We start from the raw sequence: 20295 nt of genomic DNA, 5'->3' as shown, positions 1-20295 counted from the left end.
GAGAACTGTGCTAAGAGTTTCACTCCAGGGGAACACATGACCATAGATGAACAGCTGTTCCCTACCAAGGTTCGTTGTCCATTCACCCAGTATATTGCAACCAAGCCAGACAAATTTGGGATCAAGTTCTGGATGGCCACGGATTTGGACACCAAATATGTCTGCAGTGCATCTCCTTACTTGGGAAAGGACCCCAGTCGTCAGAAGGGAGAGAGGCTGGCAGAGAACGTGGTCATGAAACTGATGGAGCCGTTTTTGGATGATGGAAGAAATGTCACAACGGACAATTTCTTTACTTCACTGTCACTGTCGCACAGACTGCTGCAGCGCAAAAACAACATTACTGGGCACGGTGAATAAAGTCCGGCGTGAACTTCCTCAACTTGCAAAAGATACTGCAAAGCGAGAGGTATTCTCCACTTCAGTGCTTAGAAGTGGCAGTGTGTCCTTGACAATTTATGCACCTAAAAAAAAAGACTGTGTGTGTTCTAAGTTCCATGCACCAAGACGTGACGATCGGTGACGGCAGAAAGAGGAAACCCAACACGATCACAGACTACAACCACATGAAGGTATGTGAATGTGTGTACAATTTTACACCAGTGCTACAATGTTTTCTGATGTGTGCTATACAGGCCTATAGAAAAAAACATGTACTCATGACTCTCTCGCTCTGCTTTTACAGTGTGGTGTAGACGTGTTGGACCAAATGGCACGGATGTATTCTGTAAGATCAGCAACACGCAGGTGGCCAGTAGCGGTTTTCTACAATATGCTGGACCTGGCGGCAGTGAATGCCTACATTTTGTACAAGGCATGTACAGGGTGGACAGGCAAAAGAAGATTGTTTCTGCGTCTTCTAGCTCAGCAACTTCGCTGCCGATTCATGCAGCACAAGGAAATCTTAGCACAGAGGCAGGCTGCTGCAGCTGCTGTGCCAGGGACTGTAAAGACAACGCAGTGCCAGGTGCAAGAGAGCTGCAACAGGAATCGTAGCAGATTTACCTGTGCAACATGTAAGAAATTCACCTGTGCCAAATGCAGGGATGATGGACACTGGGTCTGCAAACCCTGTAAAGTTTGAAACACTTTGAAATAAAACAGACTTGTGTACCCATATATTGTGAATGTCTGTCTTTTGTATGTAGGTTGTAACACAGAGGTTTGGCCTGCCTTGGATCTGAGTAAACAAATGCCAATGTTGCACACACACACACACACACACACACACACACACACACACAGCAAATCTGCATTTATTTGTCCCACAAGTGGAAAATCTGCATTGTCATTGCAAAAAAGTGGACAGAGCAAGGTATAGAAAGTGCACTATACAAACATTTTATATATACATACATATATATATATATATATATATGTATATATATGATATAGATGTGTCTGTATGTATAACTAGACTTTATGCATATTATATAAGGTGTGGCTATATAAATATATAAATATATGTACAACTCTGTGTATATATGTTTATGGACAGGCATGCAGGCAGGTAAGGAAGGAAAGCAGCCTTGCAGGGAAGGAAAAACTTGAATCTCTCATGGTTAGGGGTTGGGGGAGGGTGTGTTTGCACAACAAAAGCAGGAGAACAATGGAGCTGACGACCTGTGAAAATCTCAGCGGGGTGCCAAGAGGTGTTAAGGTCGGGGGGAATTTACGCAAATCTGCGCAGGCCAGTAAATCTAGTAGTAGGGACTTGCACCAGGGAAAAAAGGCTCAGTAATTCTAGTGTTAACGTAATTCCCCCTTCTAGTGTCCAAGTGAGTGAGTGATGTGTGGAGGAGATGAGAGATGGCATCGTCTGTGGAACGATTTGGACGGTAAGCAAACTGTAGTGGGTCCAGTGTGTCTGGTAGTGAAGAAATGATTAAGTCTCTGACCAGGCGTTCAAAACACTTCATCACTACTGAGGTGAGGGCTACAGGGCGATAGTCATTGAGAGAAGCAGGGTGGGGTTTCTTCGGGACAGGAACAATGATGGACTCCTTGAAGCATGTGGGGATCACCGACTGAGATAAAGAGATGTTGAATATCTCAGTGAACACAGGAGCTAGCTGGTCTGCGCAGTCTCTGAGGATACGACCTGGGATGCCGTCTGGTCCTGCTGCTTTCCTGGTGTTCACTCTCTTGAAAGCTCTCCTCACGTCATGCTCGGAGATGACGAGCACGTTCCCGGTGTTGGCAGTGTCTTCCTGTCTGCAGCCGTTAGCACCGCTAGCGCTAGCATCATTGGAGTCCTTAGCTGCAGCCTTGAAGCGAGCGTAGAAAGTGTTCAGCTCGTCTGCCAGAGTCGCGTCCGCGTTAGTCATACCGGTTGCTGGTGCTTTATAATCCGTTATTGTCCTTAGTCCCCGCCACAGGCTCCTAGAGTCACTCTGTTGGAGTTGTGACTCTAGTTTCCTCCCGTAGCGCTGCTTCGCCTCTTTCACCGCCTTCCGCACGTCATATGACCCGGCTTTGTACGGGTCCATGTCCCCCGTCGTGAGTCCCATGTTGTAGGCAGCGGTGCGGGATCTCAGAGCGTCGCGGATGGTTTTATCCACCCACGGCTTCTGGTTGGGAAACGTTGTGATGGTCTTTGTCTCCACGGTATCATCCGCTACTTTCCCGATGAATCCCACCACCGCTTCCGTAAACACGTTGACGTCATCATCGGAACTGTGTTTGAACATGTCCCAGTCTGCGTCGTCGAGTGCGTCCTGTAACGCGGCCACCGATTGGTCCGTCCAGCGTGCGACCTTCCTCTGAACCGGAACTTCCTGTTTCAGCCGTTGTTTGTATTTTGGCATGAGGAAGATGGCGGCATGATCAGATTTGCCAAATGGAGGGCGAGATTGTGCCTTGTAGCCGTCCTTGACCGTAGTGTAGCAGTGGTCCAGTGTCCTTTCACCTCTGGTGGGGCAGGTAATATGTTGATGAAAGTTCGGCGCTGCGCGTTTGAGGTTGGCACTATTGAAGTCCCCCGTCACAATAAGCGCGGCGTCCCGGTGTTGTGTCTGGTGCTGGGTGAGAGCCTCATGCAGCTCGCATAAGGCAGTGTCCGTGTCCGCTTGTGGTGGAATATAAACGGCACTTATAATGACCGATGTAAACTCTCGAGGTAGATAAAAAGGACGACACATGATGGACAGTAGTTCCAGATTTGGTGTGCAGGAGCGTGTGTGAGGAACAACGTTAGCACTGTTGCACCAATTGTTGTTCACCATTAAGCACACGCCGCCTCCTCTTGACTTCCCCGAGTCCCGTGTCCTGTCCATGCGGTGAACCGAGAAGAACTCGGCCGGCTGGATGGCGTGGTCCGGCACCACTGGGTTCAGCCATGTCTCGGTGAAGCAGAGGAGATTGCAGTCCCGAATGTGTCTCTGGAACCTTATCCTGTGCCTGAGGTCATCAAGCTTGTTCTCCAGTGACTGGACGTTGGCGAGCAGGATGCTAGGAAGAGGTGTGCGGTGTGCACGAGCTCTCAGCCTGTTCCTGACGCCGCTCGTTTCCCTCGAGGCCGCCGCTTGCACGTCGGCCCTTTGTTCTCCTCAAGATCTCACTCGCCAGCTCGGATCCGGAGTTAGAAGCTTCGAATTGTGAGTACATTGTATACCAATAGAAACAAGAGTGTCCCTGTTATACCTAATGTACCCAATGGTGATGAATTTGACGATTTAAGAACGCTGAAAACTAACTTAAAAAACAAAAAGAAAGAAAAGGTGCTCGGAGCAGTCGTGACGGCAGCCGACCTCACCGGCGCCATCTTTTATCGCCCACTTGATGTACTCAACTGCATGAAGAGCATATGAGATTTTCTCTGACACAATTAAATAAAACCTGATGAAGGTCAAAGGTCGTCACTTGAATGTTGAACTACAAACTTGTCATCTGGAATTCTTTCACAGTTTTTTGCAGATAATGTGTTATATACCATAAAGTGATTCAGAGTTATTCATACCAGAGTAACCAGAGAGGATCATATATTTTTAAATATATAACTTTCTACAGGACTGGATATAATATCTTTATGTAAAAGCTTGGAGCCTCTGGGGAGTATCTGAGTATTTATAACATTACACAAACCAAAGGTCTCATTACAGTGTTCATGAAATGCTGGGTGTATCCATCTCCTGGATCGGGCCTACGGAGGAGTGCTGAAGATTTCCCTGTGAGGGAGCTGCTGGTGAAGATCATGAGTCCTGCTTGATCAATGCGATGAGCTTCAGTCTTCCTGGTGTTTCTTAAATGAAGTCTCTCTCAGTCGGTCAACAGAACATCTGGCACAGGACAGCTGTGATGAAAGAAAAGGAAGAAGTTTCTCCAAACCTCTGGACCCAGGAAACCCAGCTTGGTCCTGGTGGTCTCCCTCACTAGTTTCTCTCCAGGGTGAATGTAGCTGTGGATATAATATGGATTCTATTATTAAATGAAAAGAACAAATCGCACTACACTACTGAAACGTTCTGCTGATGTTTTTAAAGTTTCCATGTTACCAGGCTGTAGAGGGCTCTGAAGATTTAAACCGTTTTAGATCCATGACACTCAGTCTTATGTTAAAATCTCAAAGGACAGCATTATATTTTTGATATTAACAGTAACTCTGGGCTTCTGTAGAGCGAGCAGATGATCTCATCACTGTATAAAAATGGATAACAAAAAGCATAAGAAATGCTGAATCCTTCAATAACACAGACTATTAGAGTAGCAGGTGTGTAGCATCGCTAACTAGCTAGCAACAAGCCTCCAACACAGTGCGTATGCTAGCGGCTAATCTAGCTAACGAATTAACAACAAAGTGATTTTAAAACTATAAGATGATAAGATGTGCGTCTTTTTTATAACAGTGACATGGTTGTATTTACCTTAATTAAACCAGTCGTCAGTCGCAGTAAACCAGCAAAAAAAACTCGAGCAGCCGGGCTACGTAAAAAGTGTAGGGGGGCGTGTTTGAGGTCATGTCCAGCGGGTGTGTGGGCGGTAGCGTTACACAGTCGCTCCACCTCAAGTCACTACTGCGCAGACTCTGGCTCCAAATTTGCAAGATGGCAGCCTCCACAAGCGGGATATTTTGGCTTCATTTTTGCACAATGGTAGGAGGCGGAGTCGCGTCGTCCATGTTTTCTACAGTCAATGATCAGGACCGTTAGGAAGATCAAAATTATTTATCTAAACAAAGCGAACAGTAATTTAAGGTTGGTAACATTAAGTTGATTTGAAAAATACTATGGTACAACGGTGTTATTAAGATAAAGTTGTGTTTTGTGAGGGCTGCTAGTTAGCAATCTAGCTAATGTGTTAACTTTAGCAAAATGATCTTATTTAAGCCGTAGGATATTTCCAGGTACTGTGAGAGGAGGCTTTGGAACCGAACCAGAGAACTGCTGTCACGGCATGGACGAGTTTGACGATGCCATACTGTCTGCGTTGCAGGGTAAGTCTTATTTTTCAGTTATTTTGGTACGTTAGCTAAGCAGGCTTAGCATCTGTTAGCATCGTTTCTGAAACTTGGAGCTAGGATTGTACTCTACTCTGAACTTTATCCACATTATAGCCTTGAGCTGTTTTTGCCAAAATAGACTTGAAACATCATTCTTGAAGACAGCCAAAAATAGTTTTATTGCATTCCCAAATATTTGATAAAATTCTATTGTATTCTATTCTAGTTAACACATAAACTGTTTTAAGTTTGACATTTTATCCTGTTATTATTACTTATTGCTAAAATACATTTATTGACAAAAAATGACCTCAATATGTAATAAGCCACGCCCAGGGAAAGAGAAATAAATATCACTTTTAAAGTTGTTTTTCTCTTTTACAGCTGCGAATATTGACGAGGAAGCTTTGAGAAGCTTTACCCGGGATGACCTAAAGGATCTTTTTCCGGGCCATGAAAATTTCTTCCGGAGAAAGAAGATTTGGGGTTTTATCAGCCAAAAGGTAAATACACATTATACCACTAAGAAGATGATTACTGTTGTGGAATTACAGGGATTATTTTACATAACCATCATCTTATCATTGCATTAATTATCATTTCATCAAAGTGTTTATTGAAGCTGCTGGCATTATGGTATAATTTATATTATAGGGGTTATCATAATCAAATATTAACATGTTTATTACAGGTACAGTTATAACTACTTTAAAATGATTGAGTTAAATATATATATATCATAACTCATATGCTGAGTATATTGGTATAGTAAAATAGTAGCTGAGCAAAGGCCTGAATGTATTCAGCTTCTTGTGGTATTTGAGTTTGCTTAGTTACAGGTGACGGAAGGATGTCCAGTCCATGGTGACCTCAAAGGCCTTAGGTCATCACTATATTCGGAAGAGTATGCCACAAGGAGGAACCTCTGTGTTTGCATTTAATTCTTAAAATACATGAATGTTCTGTACATGCAAATTATGTGCTTGTAAACGCAAGAAGGGGCGTTACAATACCCTGATGTTATAAAAGCAATTTAGAGTGTATTTTGGGTAGAGATGTACAACTGCTTTGCAGTTTGCACCTCTCCACGCTGCGTGCATTCATTAAAATCAATTGTTTGATTGACCTCTTCTGGACCATCATTGTTTTACTCTCATCCTCAATTTCGGACCCCTAACACTGTCCATATTGTCTAGCATTAATTTGCCTAATTGTGTATTTTTGTTTATATCCCACAACTGTTATAGTTTAAGAGTACTGACCAAGATGCCAACACTTGCCATCGAACCGAGAGTAACCCCTTATGCTTTGATGTGTCACAATGTCAGCCTCAAACTTCCACTCCCATTTCCTACACTGCTGACAAAAAAATGAAAATGCCAGACCCACCAGAGTATGTGGTGTATACAGATTCAGAGTTGGACATGGTGCGAAGTCAGTACTTTGCATTGCTCCACAGTGGAAAGAAAAAGGAATGTAAGATGTCGAAGGAGCTCTGTTGCAGACTTGTAAGGAACACAGTGACCAGCATGGTTGCAATCCTCCGTGCTAGTCCCATGGGGAAAGAAGTAAGATACCCCTCCAAACTCGAAATGAGAGCAATGTCACAGAAGATTGTCGACTATTACCCCATGTTACGTGATGCTGACACACACATGCCATACGTAAGTCATTCTTTACCCACTACAATATCTAAAATTGAGTGAGATAATAAAAGGATGTACAAATATATATTATTTTACCACAGCTGACCATCTACACAAAACTGTACAAACGACTCCAAAATATGAAGTCTCCAAGGAAGAGGCAGGGCTCCATGCCGCAACGAGGCAGGCCCAGGAAGACTCTTTTCAGCTCAGACGACACAGACAATGGGACTGAAGGTGACCTAAGTGGTGAAGCAAGTGGTTCAAGTGACTATACCATACTTCTTGAGAGCAATGATGACCTCAGCGAGGATAACTCAAATGCAGGTGTGTACTTTGGTCTGCTGTACTAATGACTTTAGGACATATAAAACTTCAAAGAGACCACCTGCCCTCAGTTTTCTGTTCAGAGTGCATTACAAGATTTATACAGTGTTGAGTATTTTCCTTAACTTTCTAGATATTCCCTGTTATTAAATTCTGTTCATCTTCTGTTTTTTCCTCAGAGAAAGAATCCCAATTGCCGCTACCCTCCACTGTACCAACTACGTCAAACAATACTACCCTGGCTTTACCACTATTATCCAAGTCAGCCTCATGCTCTGCACCCAGGGCTGATATAGGTCCATCAACTGCACCTCCAGATGATGTTGTTGGTAAGTCCACCATCACCCTTATCTACAGTGGGGCAAAAAAGTATTTAGTCAGCCACCGATTGTGCAAGTGCCCCCACCTAAAATGATGACAGAGGCCAGTAATTTGCACCAGAGGTACACGTCAACTGTGAGAGACAGAATGTGAAAAAAAATCCATGAATACACATGGTAGGATTTGTAAAGAATTTATTCAGTAAATCAGGGTGGCAAATAAGTATTTGGTCACCTCAAACATGGACAATCCCTGGCTCCCACAGACCTGTAACGTCTTCTGTAAGACGCTTTTCTGTCCCCCACTCGTTACCTGTATGAATGGCACCTGTGCGAACTCATCATCTGTATAAAAGACACCTGTCCACAGCCTCAAACAGTCAGACTCCAAACTCCGCCATGGCCAAGACCAAAGAGCTCTCGAAGGACACCAGGAAAAGTATTGTAGACCTGCACCAGGCTGGGAAGAGTGAATCTACAATAGGCAAGCAGCTTGGTGTGAAAAAAATCAACTGTGGGAGCAATCATCAGGAAATGGAAGACTTACAAGACCACTGATAATCTCCCACGATCTGGGGCTCCACGCAAGATCTCATCCCGTGGGGTCAAAATGATCATGAGAACGGTGAGCAAAGATCCCAGAACCACACGGGGGGACCTGGTGAATGACTTGCAGAGAGCTGGGACCAAAGTAACAAAGGTCACCATCAGTAACACACTAAAACGGCAGGGAATCAGATCCCGCAGTGCCAGACGTGTTCGCTGCTGAAGCCAGTGCATGTCCAGGCCCGTCTGAAGTTTGCCAGAGAGCACATGGATGATACAGCAGAGGATTGGGAGAATGTCATGTGGTCAGATGAAACCAAAGTAGAACTTTTGGTATAAACTCAACTCGTCGTGTTTGGAGGACGAAGAATACTGAGTTGCATCCCAAGAACACCATACCTACTGTGAAGCATGGGGTGGAAACATCATGCTATGGGGCTGTTTTTCTGCCAAGGGGACAGGACGACTGATCCGTGTTAAGGACAGAATGAATGGGGCCATGTATCGTGAGATTTTGAGCCAAAACCTCCTTCCATCAGTGAGAACTTTGAAGATGAAACGCGGCTGGGTCTTCCAGCATGACAATGATCCAAAACACACCGCCCGGGCAACAAAGGAGTGGCTCCGTGAAGCATTTGAAAGTCCTGGAGTGGCCTAGCCAGTCTCCAGACCTCAACCCCATAGAAAATCTGTGGCGGGAGTTGAAAGTCCGTGTTGCTGGGCGACAGCCCCAAAACATCACTGCTCTGGAGAAGATCTGCATGGAGGAATGGGCCAAAATACCAGCTACTGTGTGTGCAAACCTGGTAAAGACCTATAGTAAACGTTTGGCCTCTGTTATTGCCAACAAAGGTTATGTTACAAAGTATTGAGTTGTATTTTTGTTATTGACCAAATACTTATTTGCCACCCTGATTTACGAATAAATTCTTTACAAATCCTACCATGTGTATTCATGGATTTTTTTTTCACATTCTGTCTCTCACAGTTGACGTGTACCTCTGGTGCAAATTACTGGCCTCTGTCATCATTTTAGGTGGGGGCACTTGCACAATCGGTGGCTGACTAAATACTTTTTTGCCCCACTGTACCTCTCAGTCTGACTGGTTCCTCTTACAGCTCTTTCCAAAATATGGCTGCAGCAATGAACCCCGTTCTAAGTGTTTATTCCATAAATCATAGTGGTTTGGCATTAACTCAAGTTGGTGTGTAAAATCAACATATGATAGAGCCCTCATTCCAGTTTTCCAGTTAGCCATAGTAAGTATTTTAACACTTTGTGTTGTAGTGGGTGTTATTCAGTGCTGATTATTTACACATGTAAATCCTCATGCTGGTTACATCTATCATGCCTTATCACAGTGTTTCTGTCATAGATCAAATTACCTAAAAGATTTTTATCCATCAGCTCATAATCACTGTCCACACTGATGTGAACGATATACACAGTAAACAACCTTTACCTTATTTTCACCACAGTTTTATTCACGGGCATCTTAAACTTTCGTTTTAATATTTGATTCTGTTCAAACTAACAATTAATTATCCATGATCATTATAAGAAAAGGACACAAAGGGAAATGATCAGGACATATAGGGTCAGTTCATTATTCAAACATATTTAACCTAAACATTAATTCTCATAAATATTATACTGAAAACAATAACTTAAAAACAACCATGCAACCTTACTAGAAATGACTGATTAGAAAAATCTGAATTTTGTGAAGTCTACTTACACCATGTCTTACAATTGCTCTTTGCTTTCCCTAGCAGACCATGACAGCCTGAAGATGCAGGCAAGGCATTACAAAACCTTGAGTAACATGTACAGGAAACTCAATGCAAAACCCAACCAAAGTGACGTTGCTCAAATTTTGGACCTGGAGTTTGAGGCCAGACGAGCTTTTATTGACGCAGATGTTACAAGGGAAGAAGACAGGCCCAGAAAAATATTTGAAGCATACCCGTGCTTCAAAGACATACGAAATGTTAGTTCAACTACCTTCAGTTACATTCCTTGCTTTCTCTGGATAGGTTTAGTTAGTTCTTGACTAACTGAGCACAACTTTGTCATAGGCGATGGATGAACTGCGTCGCATCGTTGGTGGCTTCAACTGCAAATACATAGATCAAATGAAGGGTCGATGGGCAGAGTTTTGTTCGAAGGTGCAGTTCTATGGCATTTGGAAGAAGGTCCTGAAACCACCTCTCCCCTTGGATGTACATGGAGGTAAGTGGCCTATTCATACATTAAATCCATACATCAGATATGTTCAGATTACTTTATTAAGATACTTTTCTCTGTCCACAGTGGATTTTACTGTCACTCTCTTCAATGCACTTCCATCTCTTTTTCCTTCAAAAACTACACCACCAAAGCGGCTGGGAAGTGCCAGTGAGGCTCTCCTTCATATCCTCAAGGTGAGAACAGCTGTTAGCAATACCAGCCACTGTAACTTGTACTTACTTGTATTATTATTAATATTATTATTTTGCTTTTCATGCTTAATAAGAGTGGGTCAAAGTTCAATTCAGCAGGGATTAAATTACTCCTTATTCAGGATTTCTTAATTGTTATTCAAAACCTACTCCAGAGAGGCAGCGCAGAGCAAAAGCACATTGCAGTTGGGATACAAGTAGAAGCACTAAAATTATATATTTAAAAAGGCCTTCAAAAACTAGAATATGTAACAAAGTTAAAAGAAATAGTTTTAAAAAACAAATGAGAAAAAAAGCACAAATAGACATGATAAAAATGCTGCAAACTAGAGAAAATTCATGCTCAGAATTAATACATTTCCAAAATTTCATATTTATCTAAGTCAGATAGTTTATATTTATTTCTTCTATTCCAACAGTAAATCAGTTGGAGCATTCTAAACTCTTGATATTGCTTTTTGTGTCTTAAGCTGTTTGGATGCACAGCAACCCTTTCATTTAAAATCTTGAAGAATTTGTCCTTTTTTTGTGCTTTTCTAGCCGGGTGAAGATGCTATGCTATACCTGGAGAAGCGGCCTCTCTCCTCCCCAGTGCTGCTTTTTGATGGCACAACCAGCATTGTTGCTGTAGGAAACATACCAGTGACCACTCTCCCCTTGGAGGATTTCTGGGAAGGAATGTTGGTGTTGATGGCATATTACTACACCTTGCACTTAACATACCCGAAATGTGTTGCAACGGTTCTCTCTGTCATACAAACTGAGGTAATCACTGATGCCATCCATGATCAAGATGCCACTAGTGCATATAAGAAAGCAATAGCTGAGTGGAAGTCATTCTTTGAAAAATAGGTGAATACCAAGCAGAATTTTATCAGGTCATTTGCAGTTTGTTTAGTTTTGTAGTACGTTTGTACAACTTTGTTCCTAATTTGCCTACCAATGTCCTGAGAAACTGCTTTACTTATAATGCCTTACAAATGAAAGTTGTTGTTTTTTTTTTCTTAATGACACTTTACCTGAGGCATGTAAAGTTTTAAGTCAGTAATGCCATTATTTACAACATTGTGAGACTATGTGACTGTCACAAAAGTTTAAGGCCAAAAATGTAATTTTTGTTTCTCTGTTTAGGCCTTCTAAAGGGTTGATTTAGACTTTTAGGGATTGTGCAGCAGCCCTATATTGTTTTCAAAAAAGGGTTTTGTTCTCATGAGAGGAATAAATGTTGACATATATCACTCTTGTCCTGGCTGTGATTTCAGTAGAAGCCAAGGAGTATTCTAGGAAAAAGGTCTGTTTTAAGGTTTTTTTTGCTTGGATTTAATATCGATTAGGCTATATTTTGAGATAAGCCAACCTGGATCAAGAAACAAATTACTCATACTTCACTAATATTGAGTAGTTTTTCATAGTATTAGAACTATTTTTCTCATTGCAGTGCATTCATTTGCTGCAAGTAAGAATTCAAAACATAAAAAACACTGTAATTTAGCATATTTAACTTACTTTTGGGACTTGATATTAAGTAATTTTATCTAAAATTGAGCTTTTTAAAGCTTATTTTAACCCTCTTCAATTCTCAAATGTGTTCTTTTATTTCTGGATTAAAAAATCTTATTTCAAGATTTCTTATTAAGTAAAATAAACTTGCTGCATGGACAGATAATTTCACTTGTTTTCAGTGCTTTTTGTATCAAATGTAGTATTTTTTTCCTAAATATAGACTAGCCGTTTTTGCAGTGCAGTCCACTTTGACCCCCAGGTTTGTGACAGTTGGCTTAACATACTGGGCCAAGGAATCTAAATACACATTGGGGGTCTTTTCATCATTGAATTTTAAAAAGTTAACAGACATCCAAGCCTTCAAGTCATTGAGACACTGAAGCAATGGTTGTGTGGATTATGTGCCTTTTTTCTTTAGAGGGACATAGATCTGACATAAAAGTGGAATGCAATGCCGAGCTTTCTCAGTACAGAACCAAGAGGAAGCAGATATAAAGAGAAGAGGAGGGGGCGTAGAACAGAGCCCTGTGGGACACCACACAAGAGATGGGCGGAGTACGACACATGGTCATAGAGACTGACACAGAAAGTTCGCCCCGCCAAGTAGGGCCTGAACCACTCCAGTGCCGTGCCCCTAATGCCCACCCAGTGCTCCAAATGAGAGAGTAAAATGGCACGATCCACTGTATCAAACGCAGCTGTCAAATCTAAAAGCACCAGAACAACACAGTCCACAGCATCAGTAGCTAAAAATATGTCATTAAAACTTTTAAAAGGGCTGATTCAGTGCTATGAAAGGGTTTAAAAGCAGATTGGAAAACCTCTAAAACAAAAGAGATTTAAAAGAGATTTAAAAAAGGAGTCATGAAACAAAACATTAAAATAAAAGAAGACAAGTTGAAATAAGATGTATTCTGAAGAAAAAACTTTTTTTTCTTCCTAAATTTATTATAAAATGTCTTTGTTCAGTATTATGATGAATTGGCTGATTCATTTATGAACAACACCATGAGCCTGATCCGGGTCTTTGATGGAATCGGTCTGATGATTTCCATAGAGAGGCACTTTGCATCAGCAGCATCATGCTCCAGTGCTCTGGGAGAGTTTATAGTCCTGAGAGTTGAACACTGGATGACTGACAGCTGTCCTTCATCACAACAGAAGCCACAGAAATCCTCCTCATCAAAAACATGACTTTGATCTGCGTCCTCATCTGGACTCTCCTCTGCTGCTGCTTCACAGGTAAAGTCCAGAGAATCAAACTCCTCTCCTCTATCAACATCTGTCCCTCTGAAATGAAGCCCACAAAACCATGAAGCTGCTTTATGTTTTTCTCTGTATCTTCAGAGTCCAGAGGACAGATCATAGTGACTCAGCCTGGAACAGTGAGCTCTGCTGTGGGAGGATCTGTGAGCATCAAGTGTAGGACCAGTCAGGATGTTTATGTTCATAGCAACAATCAGCGTTTAGCCTGGTACCAACAGAAAGATGGAGGAATTCCCAAACTGCTCATTTACTATATTAGCACTCGACAATCAGGGATTCCAGCTCGTTTTACAGGCAGTGGATCAAACTCTGACTTCACTCTGACCATCAGTGGAGTCCAGGCTGAAGATGCAGCAGTTTATTACTGTCTGAGTTTTCACTATCCTAACAGTCAGCATGTGTTCACACAGTGAAAAACAGTCGTACAAAAACCTCCCTCAGTCAGACTGAACAGAAACTGAAGTGACTGCTGCAGCTGGAAGATACTGCAGAGACTGATACAGTTTACTGAGGACACACACACACACACACACACACACACACACACACACACACACAGAACAAAAGTGGGCCAGTAACATACATCAAGACCAATCTTAGTCAATTCAATTCAGTTTTAATTATACAGTGCCAAATCACTACAACAGTCACCTCAAGGCGCTGTATATTGTAAGGTAGACCGTACAATAATACAAACAGAGAAAAACCCCAAAAACATATGACCCCCTTATGAGCAAGCACTTTGACCGCAGTCTGAAGGAAAAACTCCCTTTTAACAGGAAGAAACCTCCGGTAGAACCAGGCTCAGGTAGGGGCAGCCCTGTGCTGTGACCAGTTGGGGTGGGAGAAGGAACTAAAGACAGAGATGATTTTTATATTTTTGTTTTGTTCTTTCCAGTTGTAATTTTGATACAGCAGATCTGAATTACCCTTCATGACAAGTGGATAATTAAAAATTCCTTCATCAAACTTTTTGTAAAGTTACGTGCTTTTCTCTCATTCAAAAATCAGAAATCAAAATTTAAATGATCTTCCATAAAAACAAAATATTTGATAGTAAATGAGAATAAACTTACTTCCAACATCCAGTCTGGTTCCTCCACCGAATGTGCGTCACAGTGATACAAACTCTTTGAGCCGCCGTAAAAAAACCTCTGACTGTAGAGAGACACGGCTCTCTGACTCTGAAACAAACAAACTCAATAAAATAATTCACTGTTTGCACAGCAGCCATGACTCAGCTGATATGACTTCTTCAAATAACATCATACAATGTTAGTTTACATACAGTTAGATCCATAAGTTTTTTGACAATGATACATTTTCCAAGCACTATTTAGACATTGTCCCCCATTTTCAGAGGCACACAGTTAATTTGACAAATAAAGGTGATTGTAAATATAATTATTATTTTTAATACTTGGATATAAATTTGTAGACAATGACTGCCTAAAGTCTAGAACCCACGAAGTTCACCAAGTGCTGTGTGTCCTCTTTCAACAGATAACAGATAACTTTTTATTGTCATTGCACACTCATACCTAGAACAACTGGAAACTGTCCCACGTCAGCACTACGCACAACACAGCACAAACAAGACAACACAACACAGTAACTTAACTTAAAAAATACAAATAAGAAATAAAAAGAATGAGTGTATGAATAAAAGGTATGAGTGTATGTTTTATTGCACATTGTTATTATTATTATTATTATTATTATTATTGTTGTTATTGTTCCCCCCAAAAAGTCCAGGGAGGTAGCAAGTGATAGAGTGAAAATGTAATTGATGCTACTTTAATCAAATGAGCTTATATCGAAAAAACAAGGACATTTCATAATGCATCATCATGAAAAATGACCGGAAAGAAAACATTACTTCACTCAAATAATGGAAATTTTTAATTAAGTCTTCAAAGTCAGTGAGTCACTGTAATACATCTTTTTGACAGTAACAAATTCAGCTTCCAATGAAAACTTCACATTAGAATTAGTAAAATAATTAAAATTCCCCTTCTGTCTTTTTTTTCACTGTTAAATTCTAGCTTCAAGAATAACTTTGTTTTAAACTGGAATATTAAATCATCCCATAATATGAAACTGAATTGTCCTTGTGTTTAAATAGTTTTGACAAGCGCTGGACATCTTCAAAACCTAGTGCTCATTACGGCCGACCTGGACTAGAGACAAAATAGAATAGAATAAAATAGCTCTTTATTGTCACTGTTACAAGAACAATGAAACACAGTTTGGCATCTATCCGTTGTGTGCAACATAAAATAACGTAAGTATCTACACAATAGCACAGGCATTTACATTTACACAAAAAAGATATATACAAGTTATACATACACATGCGTACATACGGATAAACCAATACATACAAAAAAAAAATTCCCCGCTCGCCCCTGCAAGCAGCCTATCCTTCAGTCCTCTACCAGAGGCCTGGGAGCTTGAGGGCTGCTCTTAGCTGTTCCTAGGACTGCGCTCTTCTGGACAAATATCTGCGACATTCCTGGGATCTGCTGGAGCCACTCGCCTAGCTTGGGAGTCACTGCACCTACTGCTCCAATTACCACTAGGACCACCGTTACCTTCACCCTCCACATCTTCTCAAGCTTTTCTCTGAGCCCTTGGTATTTCTCGAGCTTCTCGTGTTCCTTCTTCCTGATGTTGCTGTCATTGGGAACCGCTACATTTATCACTACAGCCGTCTTCTCATGTTTGTCTACCACCACTATGTCAGGTTGGTTAGCCACCACCATTTTGTCCTTCTGTATCTGGAAGTCCCACAGGATCTTAGCTCGGTAATTCTCCACCACCCTTGGGGGCGTCTCCCATTTTGACCTCTGGACTTCCAGGTTATACTCGGCACAGATGTTCCTGTACACTATGCCGGCCACTTGGTTATGGCACTCCACGTATGCCCTGCCTGCTAGCATCTTCCACCCTGCTGTTATGTGCTGGATTGTCTCAGGGGCATCTTTACACAGCCTGCACCTGGGGTCTTGCCTGGTGTGATAGACCCCAGCCTCTATGGATCTTGTACTCAGAGCTTGTTCCTGTGCTGCCATGATTAGTGCCTCTGTGCTGTCTTTCAGTCCAGCTTTGTCCAGCCACTGGTAGGATTTCTGGATATCAGCCACTTCCTCTATCTGGCGGTGGTACATACCGTGCAGGGGCCTGTCCTTCCATGATGGTTCCTCGCCTTCCTTCTCTTTCTTGGGTTTCTGCTGCCTCAGGTATTCACTGAGCACGCTGTCAGTTTGGGCCATCTTCATGATGTATTCGTGGATGTTTCTTGTCTCATCCTGGACTGTGGTGCTGACACTCACCAGTCCCCGGCCTCCTTCTGCTTAGCGTACAGCCTCAGGGTGCTGGACTTGGGCTGAAACCCTCCGTTCCTGGTCAGGAGCTACCTGGTCTTGATGTCAGTGGCTTCTATCTCCTCCTTTGGCCAGCTTATTATCCCAGCAGGGTACATGATCACGGGCAGGGTGTAGGTGGTGATAGCCCGGATCTTGTTCTTAAAGTTCAGCTGACTCCTCAGGACTTGCCTGACCCTCTGCAGGTAGTTGGTGGTTGCAGCTTTTCTGGCGGCCAATTCATGGTTCCCATTTGCCTGTGGGATCCTCAGGTACTTGTAGCTGTCCTCTATGTCTGCAATGTTGCCTTCTGGTGGTTTGATCCCCTGCGTTCTGACTACCTTCCCTCTCTTTGTTATCATCCGACTACATTTCTCCAGTCCGAACGACATTCCGATGTCATTGTTGTATATCCTGGTGGTGTGGATCAGTGAATCGATGTCTCGTTCACTCTTGGCATACAGCTTGATGTCATCCATGTACAGGAGGTGGCTGACAACTGCTCCGTTCCGTAGTCGTAGTTCAGATACTGAACCTCCTCTCTGTAGGCTGAATCATCGTTGTTGTTGATCAATCCTATGATGGTGGTGTCATCAGCAAATTTTATAATGGTGTTACTGGTGTGGACCGGAGAACACACCCTTGTGGGACGCCTACGTTCAGAATGAGGGTGGAGGAGGTGTGCTTTCCCATCCTGACGTTCTGGGGTCTGTTGCACAGAAAGTCCAATATCCAGGTGCACAGTGAGCTGCTGAGTCCTAATTTGCTTAGTTTATTAATCAGTTTGTGGAGTTGAACTGTATTGAAGGCAGAGCTGAAGTCTACAAACAGCATTCTCACATAGATGTTACTACTGTCCAGGTGTGTGTGGGTTGCGTGAAGAGCTGTTATTATGGCATTCTCTGTCGACCTGATTACCTTGTATGCAAACTGGTACGAATCAAGGTTTGCAGGGATGGCAGCTTTATTGTGCAACATGATAAGTTTCTCAAAGCATTTGGTAATTGTGGTTGTTAAAGCAACTGGACGGTAGTTATTCAAGCAGCTCACTGTGTTCTTCTTGGGCACTGGAACGACGGTGGTTGACTTAAACCAGGATGGTACTACAGACTGTAGCAGTGAGAGGTTGAAGATGGTGGTGAAAACTTCTGCTAGTTGGTCTGCACATGCTTTAAGCACTCTACCGGCTACACCGTCTGGACCAGCTTCTTTCCTTGCATTGACTCTGCGCAGAGTGGTTCTGACCTGATGCTGTTCCAGCTGGATGGGGGCATCGTCCCTCTCTGAAACATTAGGATGGGTGATGGTGTCCCTGTTTTGTTGTTTAAAGCGGGCGAAGAACTGGTTTAGTGTGTCAGGTAAGTTGATGTCCGGGGAGTGGGTTTGTGTGCGATTGTCTTTGTAGCCACTAAGTGTCTTGATCCCCCGCCACATGTTTCTCAAGTTGTTCGTGTTAAAGTGTTCCTTGAAGCTGTGTTTGTATTTGCGCTTGGCTTCTTTTATGCCTGTAAGCAGAGACTGGTGTGCCTCTTTGTAGACTTGTTGATCTCCTGATTTGAAGGCACTGTCACGTGCTTTTAGTAAAGCTCACACCTCGATGTTGAGCCATGGTTTAGTGAACATGATAAAATATTACACATGACAACTTCTTGAATGCTTTGTAAATAACATTTGTTTGGGGACTCATTTACAGCCAAAGCAGGGCTCTAGAGTGCGACCAATTTGGTCGCAAATGCGACCAAATTTTTCAATGGTTCGACCAAAAAAAAATCTTAGGTCGCACCGGTGCGGCCAACTGTTTGAGTAACAAAAAAAAAATAAAAATACTCCGCAACTCTGAAAGTCTCCGTGTGGTCAACAGCAGACACACATTATGCCCCTATCGTGGTCTAAACCAATCAAAGATAGTCAGGGGCAGGACCTCTCTGATTGGTTGTGGTCCAGATATTCATGTAGTCCATGTGTACGTTTGAAAGTGCAGGGCAGGTGAATAAAGCGATATCGATTCATTAAATTCTGAATCGACTTTTAAATATAAATGTATTTTGCCAGAAACGTCAGAATCTCAGGTTAAAGCTCACAAAACTATTTCAACAACCACCAAACAGCAAATGAGAGCAGGTACACGGACTCCACACAAAGATGTAAACGCAGAGCGGACCCGACGCATCAGAATCAGCTTTCTCTTTCTCGGCTTTCTCACCCGACAGCTCGTACATGGACATGGCATCGGGGCTGAAAGCTGACAGCTCACCGATTCTGATGCGTCGGGTCCGCGCTGTGTTTCCTTTTTTTTTTGCGCTGATTCTGAGCTGCAGGTTTTGTCTCTCTCCAACCAAAATTTACTGAACCAGCAGCAAAAGAAGCAACAAACTACGCTTCACATTTGATAAACATCGTCATGAATTCCCTCTTACTTTTGCTATTTTCCCTCCACCACGATAAAAATCACACTTCATGCACAGCTCTCTCTCTCTCTCTCTCTCTCTCTCTGTACTTCAAGAACAGTTTTCCATCTCAAATCGTGATAAATGCACTGCCCAACAGTCCTCTCTCCCCACTGCCTTTCAGCGGCAGGCAGCAGCAAACAGGTCGTCAGAGGAGGCCGAGATGATGATTAAGTTTAACATTGTCTACAATATTGCCAAAGAACTTTAAGCACAAGCACAAGATTGTTAGTTAATCATTTACAAATCAATATTGTCTGTATGGAAAGCAAAAAAGAAGTGCACATGTAAAACTGCTGTGTTAAACGATGCGGTTGAAAAATTTGGGTGCACCTAACTTTTGAGCTGGCGCGCCTAAGAAAAAACATTTAGGTGCACCAGTGCAACCGTGGCAAAAAGTTAGTCTACAGCCCTGCAAAGTGTCTTTTTTGTTTCTTTTTTTGTAAACAGTGCAAGGGAGTTTCAAAATGCCACTTCTAAATATAAGAGGTTTTTTTTATAATGCATAAATAATTTCTATTTGCAAACAATGATGAAATCATTTAAGAAAAAAAGATAGTTTTATTACTTCACAAAGCTTTCAGTAGTTTGGCCTCTAAGTATATCTCTGACATGCTCACTGTTTACAACCCAGTCAGAACTATCAGGTCATCAGATGCAGATCTTTTAAATATTCCCAGAATTAGAACTAAGTGTGCTGAAGGTGCTTTCAGTCATTGTGGTCGTCTGATTTCCATCCTTGCTGACCTAAATTCAGTTATATCTGTGCATAGATTTAGAAAGTACAACAATTGAAATTCATGATTTTCAGCGTTATATTTTCAAAGTCAAACGTCTGTAAAAATATTTTTGAAAAAAGATCACTGACAGACAGCAGCATGCACTGGACTGAGTCAACAAATTTCCATAGAGAGCCACTTTGCATCAGCAGCACCATGCTCCAGTGCTCTGGGAGAGTTTATAGTCCTGAGAGTTGAACACTGGATGACTGACAGC

The 20295-nt window shown here is 42.3% G+C and overlaps 1 protein-coding gene, 1 long non-coding RNA gene and 1 pseudogene across 3 annotated transcripts; 2 read left to right on the top strand and 1 right to left on the bottom strand.

Annotated features, from left to right (window-relative positions):
• Positions 1–20295, bottom strand: part of LOC120435794 — a 281387-nt pseudogene that overhangs the window by 104619 nt on the left and 156473 nt on the right.
• LOC120435809 lies at positions 5029–6002 on the top strand. Of its 2 annotated transcripts, none has more exons than XR_005609929.1 (3): positions 5029–5192; positions 5342–5431; positions 5822–6002. It is a non-coding gene; the product is annotated as an uncharacterized LOC120435809 (long non-coding RNA). The 2 variants fall into 2 exon arrangements; XR_005609930.1 differs by having other exon boundaries at positions 5325–5431.
• LOC120435791 lies at positions 6824–11827 on the top strand. The gene is made up of 7 exons (XM_039605928.1): positions 6824–7101; positions 7185–7410; positions 7590–7739; positions 10050–10267; positions 10356–10509; positions 10591–10700; positions 11259–11827. Exons 1-7 carry the CDS (start codon positions 6862–6864, stop codon positions 11568–11570), a joined length of 1410 nt encoding a protein of 469 aa, XP_039461862.1. The 5' UTR covers positions 6824–6861; the 3' UTR covers positions 11571–11827.

The sequence above is a fragment of the Oreochromis aureus genome, linkage group 22 (assembly GCF_013358895.1).
Source record: "Oreochromis aureus strain Israel breed Guangdong linkage group 22, ZZ_aureus, whole genome shotgun sequence".
In the NCBI taxonomy this organism is placed as follows: Eukaryota; Metazoa; Chordata; class Actinopteri; order Cichliformes; family Cichlidae; genus Oreochromis; species Oreochromis aureus.
The sequence above is the reverse complement of the archived record's forward strand: the minus strand, read 5'-3'. Positions and strand labels throughout refer to the sequence as shown.